We start from the raw sequence: 21,803 nt of genomic DNA, 5'->3' as shown, positions 1-21,803 counted from the left end.
TCACAAGAAGAAACACTATGAAATGGAGAAAAGTCACACGAAAACAAAACCCCTTTTCATGATATAACATGTAGCTTCATTTGCATTACTATTTCAAAGTAAAAATTATACAGTATCTGTACTTCGTGAAAGTGTGTCACAAAATAATGACACAAGTCATTATTTTGCTTTATGACTTCGACTGTTGGTGCTTAATGGCTCTGAAAAATAGCATCAGCAACATCCCTGGAACACGCGAATGCGTCCGGATGGTGTGCGAGGCTTCCTGACGCCAACAGGGGCTGCAGGCAGGGTGGGTAGTTTCTCTGTGCCCGGGTCCGCTCCCAGGGCCCTGAGCCCCGACGGCTCATCATCAGCGGCGAGCCGAGCCCCGCGCTGCCGGCCGTGCGAGCAGCGCGCCGGAAGGCTCGTGGCGCAGAACGCCGGCTGCCAAAGGGCCTCTTCGGCTCTCGGCTGCTCTGCGGGCAGGTGGCCGGCTCCCTGCTCCCACCCCGATGGCCGAGCCCGCCGCGGTCCCCGGGCAGCAGCGCCGTCCCCGCGGGCCGTGTCCCCGCCAGCGAGCGCGGATCGCTGGCGCCGGGACAGGTGGGCCGGGCGCGGCCCCGCCCCCGGGCGCTGATTGGCGCTTTCGAAAGGAGCGGCCGGCGCGGCGCGGGCGGGCGGGGTCGTCCCGTCCCGGTGTGCGGGGCCGGCAGCGCGGCGGGGCTGGTGAGTACAGGCAAGGCACGACACGGGACCGGACCGGACCGGACCGCATAGGATAGCGTGGAAGGTGAGGAGCGCCTGAGCGGCGGCGGGCCCAGCCTGGGGGCCGTGGCAGGGTCCCGCTCGCGTCCGTGCCTCGGGCGCGCAGCTCCGGAACGGCGGCTCTCGGTGAGTCCCACTTGTCTGTAGGGTCAGCGCTGGAAACTCGCTGAGCGTGTCGGGGACCCCGAGCAGCGCGGACAGAGCCCGGTGTTGGGCTGAGCCAAGTCACCCGTCCAGGGGCAGCAGCTCCCATCCAGCGTCTCCGGCATAGGTGCCGGAAGGGAAAGCGCCGCGAAACTTACCTTGGAGAAGAGAGAGGGGACAGTTTTTGCATAACAGCCTTCAAACCAGTCTCTCCTGTGCCCCATACAGGCGTTTGAGGATGCAGTGCTGTTTCTGTAGGAAGTTTGCCCCAGTGCTCTTGGCTAGAACACTCATTCATATTGCTTAATAAGCCGAAAAGCGTCTGGCTCCTCTCTTTGCCCAAAAGCTGGCTATGTTCCAGGGATGCTGTGTGTCACCTTTGGCATAGTATCAGATCAAGCCATGGCAAAAAGTACATGTATTCTTTTAGTATCTATAAGGCATAACTGGCCTATGCATTTGAAATTGTACTGGGTGGATCTTTCATAATAAGACAGGATTTTATATTTAAGTCATAATAAACTCCTCCTGTCTGTTGCCAGTCAGCAGCCTACTGTATGGGCATCTAGCAGTGATGCCCTCCAATGCTGCTTTGCTGGCAAAAGTCTGAGGTGGAAATGGGAGAGAGAGAGAAGAGCTTGCCTGTGAAGTCGAGTGAAGAGCTGGGGTAGTGCACCTTGTGTTAATGAACCTCTCCCCAGACTGGATGCTCCTGTGGTAAAGGAGCCGTCTGCATGTCTCCTGTGGAGATGCCAGCTGTTGAGATTAAGTACTCCTCCCTGATTTCAAGTGGTTTTCTCTGCTTTGACAGGTGTATCCAAGGCCTTTGTTGCCATTTGGAAGGAGAGAGTGTGCTCACTGCGTGCTCACTCGCTTCATGGAGAGGTGCGGAAAGGCAGTCCCTGAGGAGAGCAATCAGCGTGCATGAATGTAAGGAGCTGGTTGCCACCTTAAAGCCCATCACCTTGGACTGACTAGTCTGGTTCTTTCTCTTTCATGGCTCTAAGGCCTCCCCAGGGAAGCAGAGCTCCTGCTGACTCAGTAGTGCAACAAAAAGTCTCTGTAATTGCTGTAGTGAGGAGGGAGTAATGCTCCACTCAATGAATCTCTTGTGCCTACCTCTTTTCTTCTGCATGTAAGGATACGTGTACCAAATAAAATCTTGACTATCCTGTAGTAGGTTTCAACAGATACTGAAATGACAGCTTCTTTCATTTCAATGTGTTTAAAAACATGGGTTTCAGTAGGTACTGTTAAGACTAATCTACAGTTTCCAGCTGCTCTGGGTTAGTCTGTTGTGGCTGCCTTTGGGTGTTGATGGAATAGAAGATGATGTGTTATATATATTAAATATAGGGCGAAGATGTAAAAGTGTTTCTACCCAATTTTTTTTTTAATGAGCCTGTTAACCCAAGGCATTTTAATGAGCCTGTGAATCCCTTTAGGTTCCACTTCAGCTAGGTCAATGGCTGCTTCATCAATGTTGGAGCTACCTATGGAGTTGAGGATTTTTTTGTTTCTTTCTTTGTTTCTTTCTTTCTTTGTAAACTGTGCAGTCAAGTAAAATGGGACTTGGACTCTGTTCATCTTGTGCTACAGAATGGGTTGTAATTAGTGTAGCATGTCTTCTTGGGTTGGGCACCAGTGAATGATCTGTAAATCCTGATACAACTGATGTTAAACAGGCTATCTCATGTAGCATCTAAGAGCATGTGTTTAGCACCCTGAAGTATTTGCATAAAGTGCTTTAGCATTTGCTGACTTTGCTGTTTCTCAGATTCCCTGAGGGCAAAGTGCCAGGCATCTTTTTGGAGAGCAGAGACAGACTGTGGTCTTGCAAGGCTGTGTGGGTCATGTCCGGGGGGTGTCTGCACCCCTTTTCCTGAGAAATGCTTGTCCCTCTGCCCCACATGTCAATAGATGGGAATGTTTTTCTCATCTCTCTTAGCTAATACTGATCCATAGCTCTAGTCCTTCATTGGAGGTTTGTTAGTCTGCCAGCTGAAGGCAGTGCTTGCCTTTCCCAATGTATCATTTGGGGCTGACCACTCATCTCACAGTAAATCAGTGTCGCTGTGTTCATACAGGTGTAAGGTGTGGCTCGGTGACACTTCTCTTATCCTTCCATCCTAGAGCCATTAGCAACAGAAGTAGAGAGCTTTCTGGTGTTTCCCCTGTTTTAGCGGGTGAAGCAGGGAGGGAAAACATCACCAGAAAGAGTGTTTTCTGCCCAGAAAGAGTAAGAGGAAGGGAAAGAATTATTAAAAGCATTGTTTCTGCTGTGATGAGCTTATACAGTCTTTTGTCCCAAGAGACCTTGGGGATATCAGCTGGCATGGGAATGGCATTGCCTGAAGCTATGTGGGGGACATATTACAGTGTATTTTCATTCTGAGGTCTTTTCTTACACAAACTGTGATCCCTGAACACCAAATTCCTGTTGAATGAAGGCCAGCTGATAAAACTGGCATGTGTAGAAATTGATACAGTTCTAGCTGGAACTGCCAGATTTCAGTGTCAAATACTTACTTCATTATGTACACCTTTTTGATGCAGGGAACCCAACCGGTTTTAGAAGAAGTCAGACTTGGTTATGACTCTGCCTGGTACTGCAGCATTCACCTCACCAGAACACCTTCTGCACCTTTGCAGGCTGACTACTTGAAGGTGGCAGACGTCTGGGTCTTCTCATCCTATGCCTCTCCCAGTAAGTGGTAAGCCTATATTAATCTGTATTCTCTGCAATCTCAGAGCTGAACTGTTTGAGATCTGAAAATGGGTAATTGTTACTATATTACCTTTTCAACTCAAAATTCGTGCAGAGTAGTCTTTATCATCAGAGGGTTTTTTTGTTAAGTGTTATTCAGATGCCCTGATAATAAGTGAAGCTGTTTCACTTTCTAGGGAACCCTTTGGCATATGGGTTTACAAAATAACTTGTTTTAGAAGAACAGGCCCTTGAAGTTCAAGTGCCACAGTTTTCCTCAATCTCCTCTTTTTTCCTTCCTTTTTTTTTTTTTTGTAAGACTAGCTTTTGTTAGGCATGCCACAAAACTGCAGATGCTGAGAATTCTTGTGATAGCTGCTGTGTGAATATTTTGCTTTGTTCTTGTTTTGAGTTCTCCCTGTGAATTAGGCTGCCTTTTGTTTTCCCTTGGCAGTTAATATGCTGGAGCTCTTGTTAGCCTATATGAAGCTCCTTATTTTAATGAGACCAACATCTCTACTGGCTGGTCTGCTGTTGTTTTATTTATTTTTTTAATCAATGAAGCCTCTTACTGAGCTTCTCTTGGGACAATAGCTTTCTTATGCCAAAGGAAAATGTATTCCTGTGGACAAAGCTCTGGGAAACATAACATGCTCATTAGTAATGCTTGGTACATACCCTGCCCTTCCCTTGTTCATTCATAGAAGGAAAAATGACATCAAGGAGAGGATGTCTTTTTTTTTTTTTTTTTTTCTTTCCCTAGAAATAAAAGGAAGGGGAAAGATACCAATTGGAGTGTCTCTGATAAAGTCTGAGAAGTGCTAGCAGTTGTGCTACAGGGAGGTGGTTTCAGCCTGAAAACGAACTGGTTGCTTGTTTGCTAGTCACAGAGGTAAGTTTGAAATGTTTGAAATGGCTGACATGTGATCTGATGTAGTGTGTGGGGAGGAAAAAAGGGGAAGGAAATGACATTGTTCTGCTTTTTGTGTAGGATGAAGGGGGAGAATTTTTACAAGAATTGTGTTTTCTGTGATGGGCTATTCAAGCCTTTTGTCATAGGAAGGCCAGGTTTTGCAAGACAAGAGAACAATACCATCTACATACAAAACTTAAACATCTGGGACAGGAGAGGAAAGTTACTTATTTTCAAAGGAAAACAGATGAGTTAAAAACATCTGATAATGTCTTCAGTCTGATTTTCACTTTAATCAGTAAGATGCTTTATTGCAGCTATTGAGTAACAGAGCAAGAAAGTTGTCTTTTAACTGGCTGCAAGACACAGCAGGTGTTTTTGATGTTGTAATGCCCCCCAGTACCACTGTGGAGAATTATGATGGAGAAATACCTTCTAGTACATGTGTATCTAGCAAACCTGGCAATGCTGCACATCTCTAGACCTGGAGCCTCCATGGAGAAACTTACTAATCCTCAGCCAGTGTAGAGCTTGTGCTGGATTTTCCCATAGTTAAAAGCATTTCTGGAAAATACTCTGTTGGCTTCAGGAGAGAAAGTGTTGACTAGGTTGCCTCTAAAAGTTTCCTTAAGGTTTGTTTTGCCAGGGAATTGTCCTGATAACTATATTGCTGCAATAGTTTGCAGCTGTCTGTTGAAACCTTAGGTGTATGCATGCTGCCTGGGAAGTCACAATCCCAATAGAATTTACTAAAAACATTGATTTCTCTCATGTATCCGTATAACAACTAGGTGATCTTTAAGGTCCCTTTCAACCCCCACCGTTCTATGATTCTGTAAGAAAAAGTCTTATTCTTCAAAATTGTTTCCTTGCTTTAAGATTTTCATAATCTTCAGAGTATTTAATGTGAAGTCAGGATGCATATATCTGCCTACACACAAGTAAAAGATATACATGTGATAACTCAGAAGAAAAAGATGAATGCCAGTGTTGTTAAATCCAAGAATGGTTTGAAGCGTTTGTATTACACTTTGGCAGAATAAATGCCATACAGCTACTTTGGAGTAGTGTTAATACATACAAAGGCAGTTGCTACTTTGTGCTGTAATAATTGTGCCTTTATTTCAGGGCAGAGAACTGAAGTTGACTGGATCAAAACCTTAGTCACTAAGATACTTCTCTCTTTCCCCTTCCTTTCCTGATTAGACTTCTTATTTTTCCAAAACAGTACTGGTGAGTTTTTCTTGGGATTTTCATGAAAGCAGGACAAACTGTATTAAAAATCTATTCTCTTTTCCCAGAGGGAGAAACGAATGTAAATGCAGGTGACCATGCAGAATGCAGTTCAGGTAAATGTCTTTTGAAGTGTTTCAATCCTGCATACATGTATAATATATTTTTATTTTTTTCAATGCAAAGATCTACCCTGAGGCAGATGAAATACTAGACTCCCCAGAGTTACCTCTAATTAAAAAAAAAAAGTTATAATTTTCCATTTTATAAGTGGAGTAATGTGACAAAATGAATAACCCACTGTTACTATCAGGTGACCCTTTCACTTCTTAGTGCTGTTACCTAAGAAGGTTTTGAAGTCAGAGGCTGAGATTATTGAAACATCTGTTTGGTGATTAAGAAGTGTTTTTTAAAACTTTATAGTTTTTAAAACCTTATATATTTAAAACATTCTAGTTAATTACTTAAGTATAAATAAATAAATGTATTTTTTACACACACCGAACTGAAGGAAAGTAGTTAAGAGTAGCAGAAGGACTCTGTCTTTGGGAATTTTGTACACAAAATTTCAGTGTGGTCCTTTTCTTGAAATGTAAGTTACCTGTCATTTTGAAAATATGCAGTCCTGAAATGCTAAGGATTCATGTTCAATAAATGTGTTATGTTCTTGTACGTGAACAGATTTCCTCTTTTAATGTCATAATTTTTAATGATTTAAGCATAAAATGCCCCTGAAATGTTTGATCAGAGAAATCAGTAGTCTGTAGTAAATTATATGATAAACTTCAGATTTTAAGACTTAAAATGTGCTGAGGAAAAAAAATCACCCACACATTTAATGCATGTTTTCTTTATTCAGTATTCAAGAAAGTGTGTAATTTTAAATCCGAAGAATTCAAGAGAACGAACGCAGTAGTATTTTGACGCAGGAGTTACTAATGATAGCTTCACCATCTGATTGGTGTTGTGTTGGTTTGGTGTACCTGTCCGAAGGGAAATGAACGCTTTGAATAATAGTTCTTCAGCGTAATTCAGAACCATGACTCTTTGTCATCTGACTGCAAGTATTAGAGCTTTCTGTCTTCAGCTTACTGAAATCCTCTGCAGGTGTGGTTTGGAGATGACCCTCCCTTAACTCCCCGAAGTCCTCTGACTCCCAGACACGGGCCGGGTTTGGCAGATGTGTGCCTGTATGACCAGTGGATATCTGTGCGGCATGAAGCAACTTTGGTGCCTATGCAAGAAGATCTGTCCATTTGGCTGTCTGGCTTGCTGGGTGAGGTTAAAAATAAATCACTGTCTAATGAACTTCAAAGAACTTTCCAATATTCTAGTCAATGGTGACATTTAATATCTATACTACTATTAAGATGTGGCATATTTGAGTCTGAATGGCTGGGAGAATTGCATTAAAATGCATGCTTTGATTTCAGATTTTATTAGCTGCCACCTCTTAGAGGGAGGATAATTAATAATTCTAATTTATATTTCTGAATTTTGTTAGTCTAATTAAAATGTAATTAAATGAATATTTGATTTTAGTTTACTTATATATTTCCACTAATTTTCAGTCTTTAACACTGGAACGCTGTTTGAGTTGCCTCTAAGTTCATATGAAACTTCTTCACCTTCTGTAGAGTAACTCTAATACTGACCTTCTTTTTTGTTGTTTTTTTTTTAAGGAATGGAAGTCAAAGCAGAACAACTGCTAGAAGAACTTGATAATGGGGTATTACTCTGCCAGTTGGTTGGTGTTCTTCAAAACACAATTAAAAAATGTTGTAGCTCAAATAACTTAAGGGTGAGTCATATCATGACTTTTAAAATACATATATAAACTCTCCAGTTGTAGGTAGTTAAGTAAGTAGTTGTCATTAAAAGGAAAGCAGATGAGTGAGGCTTCCCAAAGTAATGCTCTGTACCCTCTGTATCCAGGGACTGATTAACAATAGTGTGTTTTTGTAGATGGATAAACTGGCCTCGTGCAACAAATTACCTTCTTGCTTTGTTAATCAAATCCTAAGGTCCTTGGTTGGTCTTTAGTTTGATTTCAGTAGAAGTCTTGCCCGAGGAAGATTTAGTCCAGTTCTGGAGTTTGTTTTCTGACATCAGTGTGGGCTGATAATGAGATATATGTTGGCACTTGGTAGTATGTTTTATGGCTGTACTCTAGTGTACAGATCAGCCATAAAAATATCCAAACTGATATACCTGAAGATGGGCTTCAGTGTTTTGGTTGGGAATCAATGCTCAGTTGAAATGTGAATCTCAAGCAACTCTCTGTATTTGAAGTACAGAGTCATGTAAACTGGTCAAGATAACATTTGTTGAATGTACAAGTACCCTGTATAGCTACAGCAATGCTTGTTAAACAGTAGATTACCAGCTAAATTGCCCTGGAGGACAGGAGGAACTGTTTCACTATATCCAGACCATTTTTTTAATGTTTAACTTTTACTGGTTTACCTAGTAAAACAATAGTTTTAAATAATGGATATTTACCAGTTAGCAGTATAATTACTAAGATTAGAATTATTATTAACTGTGGGGCAGCAGATTTAAGATGCCAAACAGTATTTATACAAGAGCTATAAGGAACCCTCGAATTACGGCATCTTTTAGGTTGGAAAAGACCTTTAAGATCAGCAAGTCCAACTGCTAACCTAACACTGCCAAGTCCACTGTGAAACCTAAGTCCCTAAGTGCCACATCTCTTAAATACCTCCAGGGTCGGTGACTCAACCACTTCCCTGGGCAGCCTGTCCCAGTGCTTCCTTACTCTGTCTACAAGAAATATGCAAGTTATCCACAATGTTAGTGATTCCCGTGGTTCTGTTGCTAAACACAACAATGCATTTCCACACTTGTATGGATTTCACTGTGTAAGCCATTGTCCATCAGATACCCAGCAAATCCTTAGGGCTCTTTAAGGAAGATGAAACGTACAACTTGTGTATCTTTGAACTACGTTTTTAGTTTTGAAGGTACCAATTTAAAAACGAGTAAGTACTGAAGTGCTTTAAAGGAAACTGCTCCTTGCTCCCTTATGATTCCTTTCACTTTCTAGAACAGGCTCTAAAATGTTGAAATCTGTCAGCTAAGTATAGTTAGTTGATTTAACGTTCTCTTGTTGTGCTTATTCTGCTGCTGTGAACTTAAGCTTGGGAAAGGGGAATAATTATCCAGGCCTGTGAAACCACCAGTAGGACTTCTACCCCAGCATGTGGGGAAATGGGGAAACAACTGTATGGACAGCTTTGGGAGAGGCTGCAGAGCTAAGGATTTTTCACTCAGTGACTGTTCACAGTGATAAGATAGAATGCCTTCTATATTAGTGTAGCTTTTTTGGTAGAGTACATGGTGGGTTGAACACAAAATAGTTACAACTGTTTCTGTACTCTGAATTTAGGGTGTATTTTCCTTTGCAACTATGCTTTGAAGTCTGTTGGCAATGTTGATGTGCACAATGTACTTTTTGTTTTCTTCCCTTACCAGAATTTTCCTATGAGAAAAGTTCCATGTAAGAAGGATGCTCCATCAGGATCTTTTTTTGCCAGAGATAATACAGCCAACTTTCTTAACTGGTGTAGGGCCATTGGAGTTGAGGAGACTTATCTATTTGAATCTGAAGGTTTAGGTAAATCTATCTTTTTGTAAGATTTACTTCCCTCTGTATGTGGATAACTACCTGGTTGGGGAGATCCCTTGTGTATAGTCTTTTGAACCTTTTCTCTTGACCGTTCCTGTCTCGTGCAAGCTACTAATGCTTTTTTTTTAATTTTAAGGCAGTGTCCAAGTAAAAGACTTGAAAAATCAATTCAGTGACTGCTCTAACTTGCATGATGCTTTTCCAAACTTGCTGTGTGGGGTGAAGCGGGGGCTGACAGCTGTGCAACAAACTTGCATGTTGTCCTTCAGTAAAAAGAAGCACTGAGAAACAGAGGAGAAAATTGTGGTTTTGCTTTCCCTGTGTGGGAAGACCACAGGGCCATGGAGTCAACTCACAATGAGATCCTTTATTTGGTATTAGAGCTCATTCTTGTTGAAGGAATCCCTCAGAATCATGCATTCATAACAGATAAATTTGATAACTACATTAGGGAGTTGTGCCTGAAGTGGCAACAGTCTGTTAGCAATTAACATTTGCTTCAGCACCTACTTGATATGCCCCTAAACCATTTGTGTTTTCTCATCCAATAAGATTGTTATAAAACTAAATATTGCCAACTATGTGTTGTGTGTTGTGTGCCTGCCCCAGTGCACAGTTGGTCCCTTATAACAAACAGCTTCTAGACTGATACTTACAGATGAAATAATTTTTTTTTAACTGCTAATTAAGAGGAACTATACTTCTATCACATGGTAAATAAAGAAATGCTCTTCTACCAGCTATTATGTCAGTAAAAATTAATTAATCCAAAACTTTCTGTGGCAAGCCAATACTTGTTTGTTTGTTTGTTTTTGTTAATTTTTTTAAAATAAGCAAAATATCTGCCTGTCAGCAGAATAGTAAAAAAAATTGAAAAGTACCTTTGTTTTCAGTAATCAAATGAATTTGTCACAATATTCACAGGATTTTCTCAAAGTCTTTGTGCCATTTAATGCCATTTGCATGCTCGTTGGACTGCCAGTGCCTTCTCCACTGGATAAGTCATCTTTTAAAATAGTTGAGAAAACACCATCATTTGCATCTGTCTCATTCTGATTAACTAGTCTGGTGAGTGTATCTTTTTTCAGTGCCATGAAAAACAGATGAGTAGAACTGAGCTGTAAGGAAATTAGTTTTAATAATTTTTTTTAGTTCCTTGTATGAACTGTATTGCTTAAACATCTTAGGTTCTGTAAGTGGATGGGTAACTGGAGCCTGTTTAGCCTTCCTGAGATAAGCAGACAGGATTTCCTGGTGCTGTGGCTTTCACTCACAGCAAATAAGTGTTTTGAAGTCTGATTGTGACTCCTGACACAGGCTTGCTTTATGGCATAAATATCTTCTGTGAGCCTTTTTGGCAGTTGAAATGAGCAGACTTGCAGCCTCCTTGATGAAACATTCTTTCCACTGATGTTTTCCATCAGACCTTCAAGCCATTCTTTATAAATGAAATAGGGGAAGGGTAATTTAACAGTTGTCTTTTTCCCGTCAGATACATATGGCAACACCTCCTGAAAGTGTAGATGACTATGAAGGAAATAAATTAAGAGGGTCTTGAGACAGCAGAAAGGAAGAGTAGACATCAAGCCAAAATAAGTATCTTGATTTCTGCTAGGGGTATATTTGGATTTTTCTCTTTTGGGTTCAGGCAAATTAAAACACTTCTAGCAAACACACACACTCAGAGAAAAGATATTAGATGACCTCTAGTAACTTTTAAATTATGGCTGTGTCAACTTTCTATTCTAGATTTATCCTTCATAATCAGACCTTTTAAAAAGCAGACTTACAAACTGGAGTAGATAATGTAAACAAGGGAATCTGACTTCATACTCAGCTTATACTTTAGGAAACACTTCAGTGTTATTTAAATCAAAGCAATAAATATCAAATTGAACATCAGAAAGATGTCAGATTTCATCTGTAAATATAGAGCAGGCTCAGGTTTCTCTTCAGAGGGAATTTCCAGTTTCTACTGAGTATTGTTAGTACATGGTGTGAAGAAAGTCAGACTTGTTCATATAAATGTTCTACAACTTCTCTGGTTTCTTATACTTGATGGTAGTGGGGGAAGGAATGGTGCTGTGTGTGGGTTGAGGCAAGTTGAATGACCTTTCTCCCAGTCTTTGATTTTTGAGTTTTTAGGCAATATTCCAACTTAGTTAAGAAAGCACAGGGATCATCTGTTTTCTAAAGCATTTATACAACTGTTCTTAGAACATATTGAAAGAATCTCAATTTTGAGGCTTGTATGGGGACAGAGGAGGAAATAGTTGCTTGTGCGTGAGGTTTTAAACTATTTTCTTCCTCTGTTCTTGGCCTTGTTTCTTTTTGCTTTTTCTTGCACACCTAAAGATGGAACTTTCAAGAAACCAAAACAGACATTGTTTTCCTTCTGCCTCTTCCATTCTTCAGTGTGACAGTAGAAATAATTGAATGTTTCCATTTCAAAGTTCTTAAGAAAAGCCAGACTCGCCACCGTCATATTCACATTGCTTAGCTATCACTCTTGCATCTCATTCTTCAGCTCTCCTGATAATCATTTAGTGTGCCTACAAGATCAAGTGCACGTAGCTGCTAGAGCTGCTCTGAATTGAGGGGTGTGAAGCAGCCTCTGATTTGGGCACTAGCTGAGTTACTATGGACAAGTCTTTGAGAAGCAAAGCCTCGTGCAAAACTGTGCTACTAACATATCTGAAAGTGTGTTGCTGCTTCTCTGTGATCACAGCTAGTATCTCATGTTTGAATCTGAGCATTTGTATTTTAAACCAGCATTGTTCTCCCCTCCTTCTTATGCTCAGGGGTTTTGCCCACCCTTTTCAGATACAGCCTCACAAAGATACCAAATTCTGAAGAAAACCTCTTGGTGGATGGGGCAGGAGGTTTGGGCTGCTTGGGAGGGGGTAAAATGATGAGGGTATAGAATGAGGTACGGGAGCTGCCACTGACAAAGTGGTATCTTCTGGTGGAACTGGATGAATCTGCCATATGGATGGACACTGTTGGCACCTGGAACATTTGAAATGATAAGAAAAAAGATCTGTTGCTAACTGAAATGGTAACAGTCACCCAGATTGTTCTTTCACAGCCAAGGGACTAAACCGCTTAGGCTGACTGGCTATGTAGCCAACCACTTGGTCCTTCACAGTGTATCCTCCTATGGATGTTAACCTATAGAGTGCCTGTGCCTATCTGTCTGTATGCATGAGCATATTTTCCTATTTGCAGTTGTCAAATGCTTTTCATCTTTAAGACTACGATAATGTATTTGGGGGTAGGGAAAGCTCTCAGATCTCTTTCTTTCCTGTTCTCATCAAGAAAGAAGATCATAAAACCAAATAAAACATAATTCTCCTAGAAGGAGGAGTTTGATTTCAGGAATGCCAAGATGCAAAAGACTTTATGAAATAGAAAATTAGAGTTGGAAAGCATATAATGCTTTGTCAATGATAATGTAACTTGCCCCTGGGTAAAATGGGAAATTTGTAGGCATCTATACCTCATCTTCTCTTCTCTGTACCTAATTGCATAGGCCTTGCTGCAATAAATATGAACTGTAACTCCTCTTCGTTCTCTTCCCTTTTAGTTTTGCACAAGGATCCAAGACAAGTGTATCTTTGTCTGTTGGAAATTGGACGCATTGTATCCAAGTACGTGATCTGCACATAATCCTAACAAGAAATTGAAGAATACATCCTATTAAGTAAAAGCTAAGACAAAGTTAAGACAATCTGTGGTCATTTAGTGCAATGCAGTGGATATTAATTCCTCACAAAAAGTAATGAGTGGCTTTTCTAGGACCATCATATAATATGAATATTTTTTCAAATAATTATCAGACCTTTTCAGGGAGAGGCACTGTTCCATGCTGCCTTTTATAGTTGAGTGTTTAAGTTATACATTCAGCTTATAGATATGTATACCTCTTGGAAGAACTCACTGAACATTAAAGGTTATTTTAACGGGTATAATTTTTCATCTTTTTGGCAGGTATCTCTTTGTTCTCTACATTTAGACTTTTGATTTATTTCTAGTGCAGAGCTGGAAACTTTAAGATAGTTTATCTAAATTGGTTGTGACCTAAATGATGTAATTTTGACAGTATTTTTACTTCATTCTCTGGTAACACCAAGGCCACCTTAGGGAAGACTTCTGCTAAAAACTCAGAGCTGCTCCTTCTCTTTGGATTATCAAGACAGTTATCCCTCTGACTGATTTAGTGCTGTGCCATGTCAGCCAAATCACTTAGAATTTTGCAAATTTGTTAATATCAGTTTCTTTCCGTTTTCTTTAGTAAATTAGCAATAAAACTCTCTACTTTGGTATTTGAGGTATGGAGTTGAACCTCCTGTACTTGTAAAACTAGAGAAGGAAATTGAGCTAGAAGAAACCCTACTGATGACCTCTGGGCCACCATCACCTGTTAGCACAGCAAAGTCATGTTGTCACCATGGGGAGCTACATGAGGCAGTAAGTACTTCTTACTTAGTGTGATATGGGCTTTAAATCAAGCTCTTAAGTTTCATACTTGTATGATCTGGCTCAGTAAGCATTGGCTGGTTTTCATCTAATATGTTAGCCTCTTTAAACAGAAAACAGAAGTGTATGCACCTCTTTTTATAATTTTTTTTTGTTTGTTTTTGTTTTGTAAAGAAAATGCTGTTCTATATGTTTTGGAGTAAATGCCTTGGTGCATATAACCCACCTTGAGTTCCTTTCCCCTGCTCCCTTTTCTTTGCTTCTTTGAGTATAAGAAATAATCTCATTCAATTTTTCTGGTGTGTCAATATCCTATGACTGCAACGAATGCTTCTCTTCAATTTGATGTTTTCCTAAAACTTTATCAAATGTTAAAACAGGCTTTGATGAAACTCACAACAGCTTGTGAATTGGTCCAAAAGAAATTACGAGTAATTTTCCTATTTGCTTAAAAATGCATGTTAAGTCTTTAAAATTCATTTGTTTTAAAGGTCCTCTTTGTAGTAATGTAAAAATTCTGTTTCTTTGGGAACGTCAGCCACCAAGTCCTTGCTCTCTCTCAAAACTCTCACTGTTTTTTCTTCTTGGCAATAGTCTTGACCTTCCAATTTATTACATTTCTAAATGGCTCTAAGAGACACATCTTCTCTAACCTGGCACATATTTGGGGACTACCTTTCTCCTTTTTTCAGTGGTTTCCTTCTTGGTTGTGTCACAGAAGATTAACTTAGCCTAACAGAAATTTGGGGAGAATGGTGAAGTAGCTCTGAGCCAGGTGTAGCAATGGATTTGGTCACAAGAGAGACCCAGGCATTCGTTTCAATTTCTAGAGACCATAAGAGTGTCTTTACAAGGTCACGGTTAGAAATGAGGCTACTATGCATAGAAGTATAGACTTGTCTTAATACCAGAAGTGGAAATAACAGAAAATTGAAGAAATCATAAAAATTGGATTAGATCAACTCAAAATATTTGTCTGTACATACAATTTGTTCTTTCTTTTAATTTTTTATTCTACACTTTGTATCTTTATGTAGCTGAGATTTTCTTGTGAAGGAATAGAATTCAAGTATTTTCTTATATTATGGGCTGAAGATATTGGTGTCTTTTCTTGTATTCAACACATGCTTCTTTCAAAATATTAACAAATACTTTCAATTTTAATAACTAGGTAAAACATATAGCAGAAGATCCTCCCTGCAGTTGTTCCCATCGGTTTTCAATTGAATACTTATCAGAGGGACGTTATAGACTGGGAGATAAAATACTCTTCATAAGAGTAAGTTGTTTTTCAGAACTCCAACTTATGTTTCTACTGGGGAGAGAAATGCTTTTAAGTGGAATACCTCATTTTTATGGTGTTGTTTTAGAATCACAGAATTATTTGGGTTGGAACAACTTGCCATTCAATCACCTATTCAAAGTAGGTGTAGTTACTTTGATATTACAACTATTCATTTTACAATCACATTAAAAAAAGTTAATGCTTTTCTGTGGTGGTTTTAAAATTTCAACAATTATTTGCAATATAAATAAGGAAATGTCATGGAATATCCTGAGAATGTTGGCTGTTCAAAACCTCAACTCTTGGAGTTTATAATTTTCAGGATAATTGAGTACTCTCTTCAGCAGTCTTAAGAGATTGTGTTACAGGGGCATCTATAATTTGAACAAAACCTGTATCCAAAACTCTAAATACTAAATGAAGATGCTTACAGAATGGTTAAAATGTCTTCTGTAAAGATGCTTCCATTATTTGCAGATGTGTAATGCCTGTCTCTACAGGAGAAACTATCTAATAAAATAATTGGGAAGCATAAACCTTGTTTATCGCATAATTTCTCTGTTTTAAAAGGTTTCTCTATAAGAAAGGAGGTGCTATTTTTAGTTAATTTCAATAGATGGTAATGTAAGCTGAAGACCTATTGCTGCATAAAACAAGATAGAAATTTCTCTTGTCCTTCTGTTTCCAACCCCTCTTCCTCCATTCTTAGATGCTACATGGCAAGCATGTGATGGTACGTGTTGGTGGAGGCTGGGACACTCTTCAAGGTTTTCTACTCAAATATGATCCATGCCGAGTGCTTCAGTTTGCAACTCTGGAACAAAAAATCCTTGCGTTTCAGAAAGGGGTCACCAGTGACAGTATCCCTAACTCATCAGCTAGGAATCAGGAGCCTCCTGTTATGAATCCAATGTCAGCTGTCAATATGTTTCAAAAGCAGCCATCAAAAGTCACTACTCCTGTTTTAGCTGTTGGGGCTGGTGCCAAGAAGGCTTTATCTAAACATCCTCAGTCCCCTGCTCTGGCATCACCAAGAGTGCCAGTGCCCCCATCTTCCACAGCCAAGTCATCAACAGTCAGGTCCAAATTACAAGGGTCTTCAGCAACAGGTGTACAGTCTCCTTTCAAAACATTAGCTGGTATCTCAAAGAAACTGGAGTCTCCTGCATGCAGCTCACCAGCTTCTGCTTCTTCACGGCCTGTAAGCAAAAGTTCTTCATGTGCAGGAACAAGAACAGCTGTAGTTCCCTCCGAAACAGTGCGCAAACGTATTTGGTCCCCCGATGCTCCCAAGGTGAAATTTGCCCCGCCTCAGGGCTCCACAGCACCAGCACTCCATCCTACCCTCTCATCCTCTAAAAAACAGCCGTCTCATTTGTCTGAGACAGCTGAAATGATGGCTTCAAAACAGAAGCGTGTCCCTGCTAAATGCAAACCTGTATCTATCACTAAAACCAAAGCGAATTCAGTCGCTCCAAGGGCTGCTCGGCCGCCTGTGACAAATCTGCGTGCTGTTGCCAAGTTTGCGCATTCTCAGGAGCAACTTGCAAAACCTCCTTCTGAAAATGCTATTCAGATCTCGGGAACTGCGTCTCAGAATCCTCAGAAAGCCCTACGAACAACTTCTGACCTGGCAAGGAATTTGAAAAGTGCATCGGTCCTCTCCGCTTCTGCACCTTCCCTTGCAGTTAGCAAAGCATCAAAGTCACCACCTTCACTGATACCTACAAGCAAACACGCATCATCAGCTGTCAGTAAGCAGCCGAATATCAGTAATCCCAGTCTGGTTGGGCCCTCTTTATCCAAACCTCCTGAACGTACCCCCTTATCTGTTGTACGACTTCCTCAAACTTCTGCCAAAGTGGCAATGACCAAAAAGTCGGCACAGCCTTCCACAAAAGGTCAGCCTTCAGCCAAAAACTTGCAAACAAACAAAAGCCTGGCCCCAGCAGCCAAGAAGCCTCTCCCGAAGGAACAGTCATGTAACAAAGGAACACCTGGTGTGTCAAAAGTTCCTCTTGTGAAGAGCAGGCAAGATGATCACTATTTTGTTATGACAGGGAGTAAAAAGCCCAGAAAGTAAACTTATTTTCTTCAAAATAAGTTTATGAAACACTGAGGACAAGAAAAAAATGTTAAATAACACTACATTTAACATGAAATATTAGGTGTAACCTACATTTTGCTGCATAACTTACTGTAAGAACTGTGTTTATTTTGCGATTAGAAACTTCTATTTGGATATATTTAGAAGTGAGCTTGCTTGCTGTTTAGCACTGTGGAATAGAAAATATTCCTGACCTGCTGTAAGAAAGGTGGGTGTGCTGGTTTAAAAGTAAACTGGAGGTAGAAGTGAATGCAACTCAACAGAGATCACAAGTCAGAGTTACAATTTCCTAAAAAGAGATTACAATAAATGAAATGATACAGAGAAAACTGTTTTTCACCCCCCACAAACAGATATATAACCCTGGAACAAGAACAGAACAGTGTTTAGTGGCCCCTGTGCTGATCACTACGTGGCCCCCCCTGACTGTAAAGTAAAAGGAAAAGAAAACCTGTTAGGTCAGATGATGGTGGCAGTTCTGTTGAAGTAATGAGCACAGTCTTGTCGAGAGTGGCAATGGCAGTCCTGTTGGAGTTCTGGTCCTCTGGATATGATGAGTGGTACCAGAAGTTCCAAACCCCAAAGCTTATATATGCTCAAGTTCAGATGGTAAATGCACAGTTCCTCCTCCAGGGCGGAGAGTTTCACAGTGGGTGATTTAACTCTGTGAGTCATGGGATATTTCTGGAGTCTTTGATTTTTGAAGTCTAAGTGTTGCAGCTGCCTATTATGCCAGTCCAGTATGGCCCATTAGCAGAGGTGACTCCTCAGGCTGGGTGTGAAGGCGTTAATGCCTTTCCGAAGGGGAGTTATCACAGCTGAGTCACTGGTGTGAAAACAAAAGAACACTTCACAGCCTCTCAGGGTTTATTTAACACCCAGCTCGTAGCCTTAGGTGCCAGGTGTGCCCTGGGCAGCTGCTGCAAAGGGTCCATTATTAACAGTCCATCACAAATGACATAGAGTGTGTAGAAGACACAGTTTTGGTTATACCCACATGGTGATAAACTGGTCCCAGCCCCTGTACCTAGGACAGTGGGAGAGAGGAAAGGGGAGCTAAGGCTGCTGCTCATTTTCAGTGGAGCGAAGTCTGCCCAAGAAACATCTACCCAGGGCAGAGCCTGAGTGACTCTGGTGGTTCTGGCATGTCTGCATCAAGGCCCATGGCAAGCAGTAGAGCTGTGCTCTACTGTAACATTTCTAATACCTCAAACAAAACAACGGTTTTTAGTTCACTGGTGTCCCACAATCCAAATTTGGGTCACTTGCCTGTATTAGAAAGAAAGGAATCTTTATTCATGTTTAAATTTTACAGACGATGTTATCGGTGTTTACTGTGCCCCCCATATGCCTTCTTCAGCTCTCTTGGAAGTGGAGCTTTCTTGGTCTATGTTAAATTGGACATGGAAAATCGTGACCTTGATTGCTTGCTCTCATTGTGCCTTAGTCTCTCAAATTCATAAAAGATCTCTTCAGTGAGCAATACTACCTTTAAAACCCAGGGGAGACAAGTTTGCTTAGTCCATGCTCTAATCTGACTATAAGTGAGCCCAGGCTTTCCTAGAAAGCTCTTGCTGCGTTAAGATATGCTCCTGAGTTCCTGGGAGGACATTTTCCCCTGGGCTGGAGCCCTACACCAGCTGCTGCTCTCACGTTGCAGCCCCAAAGCAGCTCCAGCTGCAGCAACACTGAGCTGCAAGTACTGACCTGTGCTGGCAGTCTTACTGCTCTGCAGGAATGGCCTTTGCATGTAAGGCTGAATCATTAAATACTTTTCTCAGTGCTACAGGTTCATTTCTGTAGGCACTCCTAGTCTGTGGTGGCCTTTTTTGTTTTATTTATGGAGACCTTACTGACTCTTCTCTATTACTTTCTGGAGGTGAGGGGTAATGCCTGTAAACCTCTTAAAATGCCAGAAAGCTGTGCATTGTTTACACTCTCAACTCTGAAGGCTTTCAGTGTGTTAAATGTCTTACCTTTAACAGAAAGAGCTTCATGGTAGATTAAAAACTACTGTCTTTGGGAGTAGCACTGTTTGGGTTTTTTTGGGTTTAATGAACAGTCATTCCTGCAAACGCTGAGAAGCAGTGAAGGTCTGTGAAGAGACACTGCTGACTTCCACAGATCATCACTTCTCTCCATTCCCAGTCTATTTATGGGCAGGAACAGGTGTGACTGCCAGATTGGCTCCTGGATGGTCAGACAAGAAAGTTTCCTAAAAAGGACAACAGTTTCTGCTGTTATGAGGTTTTATTGGTTTTGTTTGTTGGTTTTTTTTTCCCTGGAACTACAGTAAGCAAGCATCATGAACTGTGTTCTCATGCGTGGCAAAGTCATTGAGCTGTCTTTCTGAGCACCTTGTTAGCTTTTTTTACTTTATTTATGATTCTATTTATGCATATCTACTGTACCATACTGCTTACAACCTGCTGGGAGTAAACAGTAAAAACCAATATGCAAATTGTAGGAGGAAAACAGATCACTTTTGATAATGTGGACACAAGTCCCACAAGCTCACATACAAAGCTGTATGTTTGGGAAGGCCTTAGGCTTACTTATTTTATAAGTACACTGGTCAAAGCCACTACTACGAATGTCAAGAAAAGTATTGACTGTAGTGGATTGCTGTCAGGTTTGATAAATTTGGCACATGGTTTTATATGCTGAAAGCATTTTACAATAGATGACTTGCTTTTGATTTTTGGACATCCAAATAGTGAGTTACATACGATATATCTCATGCAGATTAATAGCTGAATTTTTGGGGTTTCTTTCTGAGTCTGGCTGAGATGGAGTTAACTTTCTTCATAGCATCCTATATGGTGCTGTGTTTTAGATTTGTGGCTAAACCGGTGTTGATAACACACCAGTGTTGCTGAACAGCACTTGCCAGGGTCAAGTCTTTCTTTTTTCTGCTCTGCCCCCCCGTGAGTAGGCTGGGGGTGGGCAAAAGATTGGGAGTGACATGGCTATGACAGCCAACCCAAGCTGGCCAAAGGGCTATTCCATATCATATATCATCACCTCAACAATAAAAACAAGGAAGAGGTGGAGAAAGAAGGAGGAGCAGGGTGGGTGGCTTTCAAGGTGGCTGTTTGCCAACTGGCTTGGCATCAATCTGCATGTGGGAGGTAGTGAGGGATTGCCTTTGCATCACTTGGTGGTTTATTTTTTTTATATCTTTCCTTCACTTGTTAAAGTGTCTTTATCTCAGCAAGTGAGTCTTGCTTTTGCTGCTCTTCTCTCCCTCATCTTGCTGGGGATGAAAGAGAGATAAGGGGAGCAGCAGCTGCCTAGGTGTTTGGCTGCTGGCTGAGGTCAACCCACAATACTTTTTGAACCATTTACAAGGTTTTTAGTAGCAATTTAAACACTGAGACTCTTGGATCTCAGTGTAAAGCAATTTTAACATCTACCTTTTTGAACTACAGAGAAAATGAAGCAGATAGCTTCATTTTGTGATCTATTATTTCATGTAAAAGATTGATTTTTATGGTTCAAAATGACATAAAAAGCATAAGCTTTTACAGTTGAAACCTTTTTCAGCTAATCTAAAGATCATTCCCCTGTTATGCATGGATAGACTTGGTTTGATTTTATTATAAAAATAGTGTATTTGAGCGTGGTCCAACTTCTGTGAATATTGTAGTCTTCACCTGTATAGTCATATTCTAACCATAAGTGTCATGTAACATGAGGCGAACCAAGAATAAGATGTAACGAAGTACCTCCTAATGGAAATACATACTCTTTTTGCAATGTTTATATTGCCAAATAGCAAGTCTAATCTTCAGCTTGTGCTACTTTTTGTGAGGGAAAGATAATTTGGAGCAAGAATCTCCCTGAATTCTTCATGTCATATCAATGTCCTTCTGTATGAGTACTTATTTTGAATAAACATACACTGCACCTTTTTAGGTGCCCACATGTTTTCAGTCCTCATGTCTTTTTGTGGGAAGGGAAAGAGAATGTATTTCAGAAGGCTTATGTTTTCTCTCTACCACCACATAAATAGTATCTCAGGCTGTGATAAAGACATAAATAGCTGCATCAAATCCATTGCTTTGTTTGGAGTTCAAGACTTTTTTATTCTGATCCTGTTTTCAATATGACTAATTGTGTAGAAGGGGCTTTCTATTTATCCCTAGCTGACAGAGAGCCCAAGTATTTTCAGATATACCTCTGAGAGTTTTATTATTTGCAGCTCCACTTGAAATATAAAGCACTTGTGTGCTAATATTTTCCATGCTTACATCTTGTCAGCAAACTTTAGACCCATCTCTGTGTCTGTCGCTATCAATAACAGAAACCTAATTAGTTTTTTTGAGAAGAGAATTGAGTCTTCTCACTGGAGCCACCTAGTGAACTGTTTTTTCCCCTTCCCTATTTGATTTTTTAAAAATCTTTTAATATCTGCATTTCTCTGCCTGTTCCAGTGTCTTCAGTTCCTGCCAGTCCGATCCTGGTGTCTGATCATGTAGATATACTTATGCTTCCACTTCAGCTTTGTCTGGTCACATTCTTGTGGCATCTACCATA

The 21,803-nt window shown here is 40.6% G+C and overlaps 1 protein-coding gene across 3 annotated transcripts; it reads left to right on the top strand.

The window, feature by feature from the left end:
• Nucleotides 1-765: 765 nt before the first annotated feature.
• On the top strand, nucleotides 766-21,195 carry GAS2L3 (growth arrest specific 2 like 3). Of its 3 annotated transcripts, none has more exons than XM_039383997.1 (12): nucleotides 766-873; nucleotides 1,703-1,821; nucleotides 3,448-3,598; nucleotides 4,362-4,490; nucleotides 5,813-5,860; nucleotides 6,852-7,020; nucleotides 7,427-7,545; nucleotides 9,240-9,381; nucleotides 12,980-13,043; nucleotides 13,725-13,863; nucleotides 15,044-15,151; nucleotides 15,867-21,195. In XM_039383997.1, exons 5-12 carry the CDS (start codon nucleotides 5,831-5,833, stop codon nucleotides 17,238-17,240), a joined length of 2,145 nt encoding a protein of 714 aa, XP_039239931.1. In that variant the 5' UTR covers nucleotides 766-873; nucleotides 1,703-1,821; nucleotides 3,448-3,598; nucleotides 4,362-4,490; nucleotides 5,813-5,830; the 3' UTR covers nucleotides 17,241-21,195. The 3 variants fall into 3 exon arrangements, with proteins under 3 accessions (XP_039239931.1, XP_039239932.1, XP_039239933.1); XM_039383998.1 differs by having other exon boundaries at nucleotides 3,448-3,605; XM_039383999.1 differs by lacking the exon at nucleotides 1,703-1,821.
• Nucleotides 21,196-21,803: the final 608 nt, after the last annotated feature.

This window comes from Pipra filicauda, unplaced genomic scaffold (assembly GCF_003945595.2).
Source record: "Pipra filicauda isolate LSUMZ 115617 unplaced genomic scaffold, ASM394559v2 scaffold334_size1588553_pilon, whole genome shotgun sequence".
Classification (NCBI taxonomy): domain Eukaryota; kingdom Metazoa; phylum Chordata; class Aves; order Passeriformes; family Pipridae; genus Pipra; species Pipra filicauda.
This window is presented reverse-complemented; position numbering and strand designations above follow the sequence as displayed.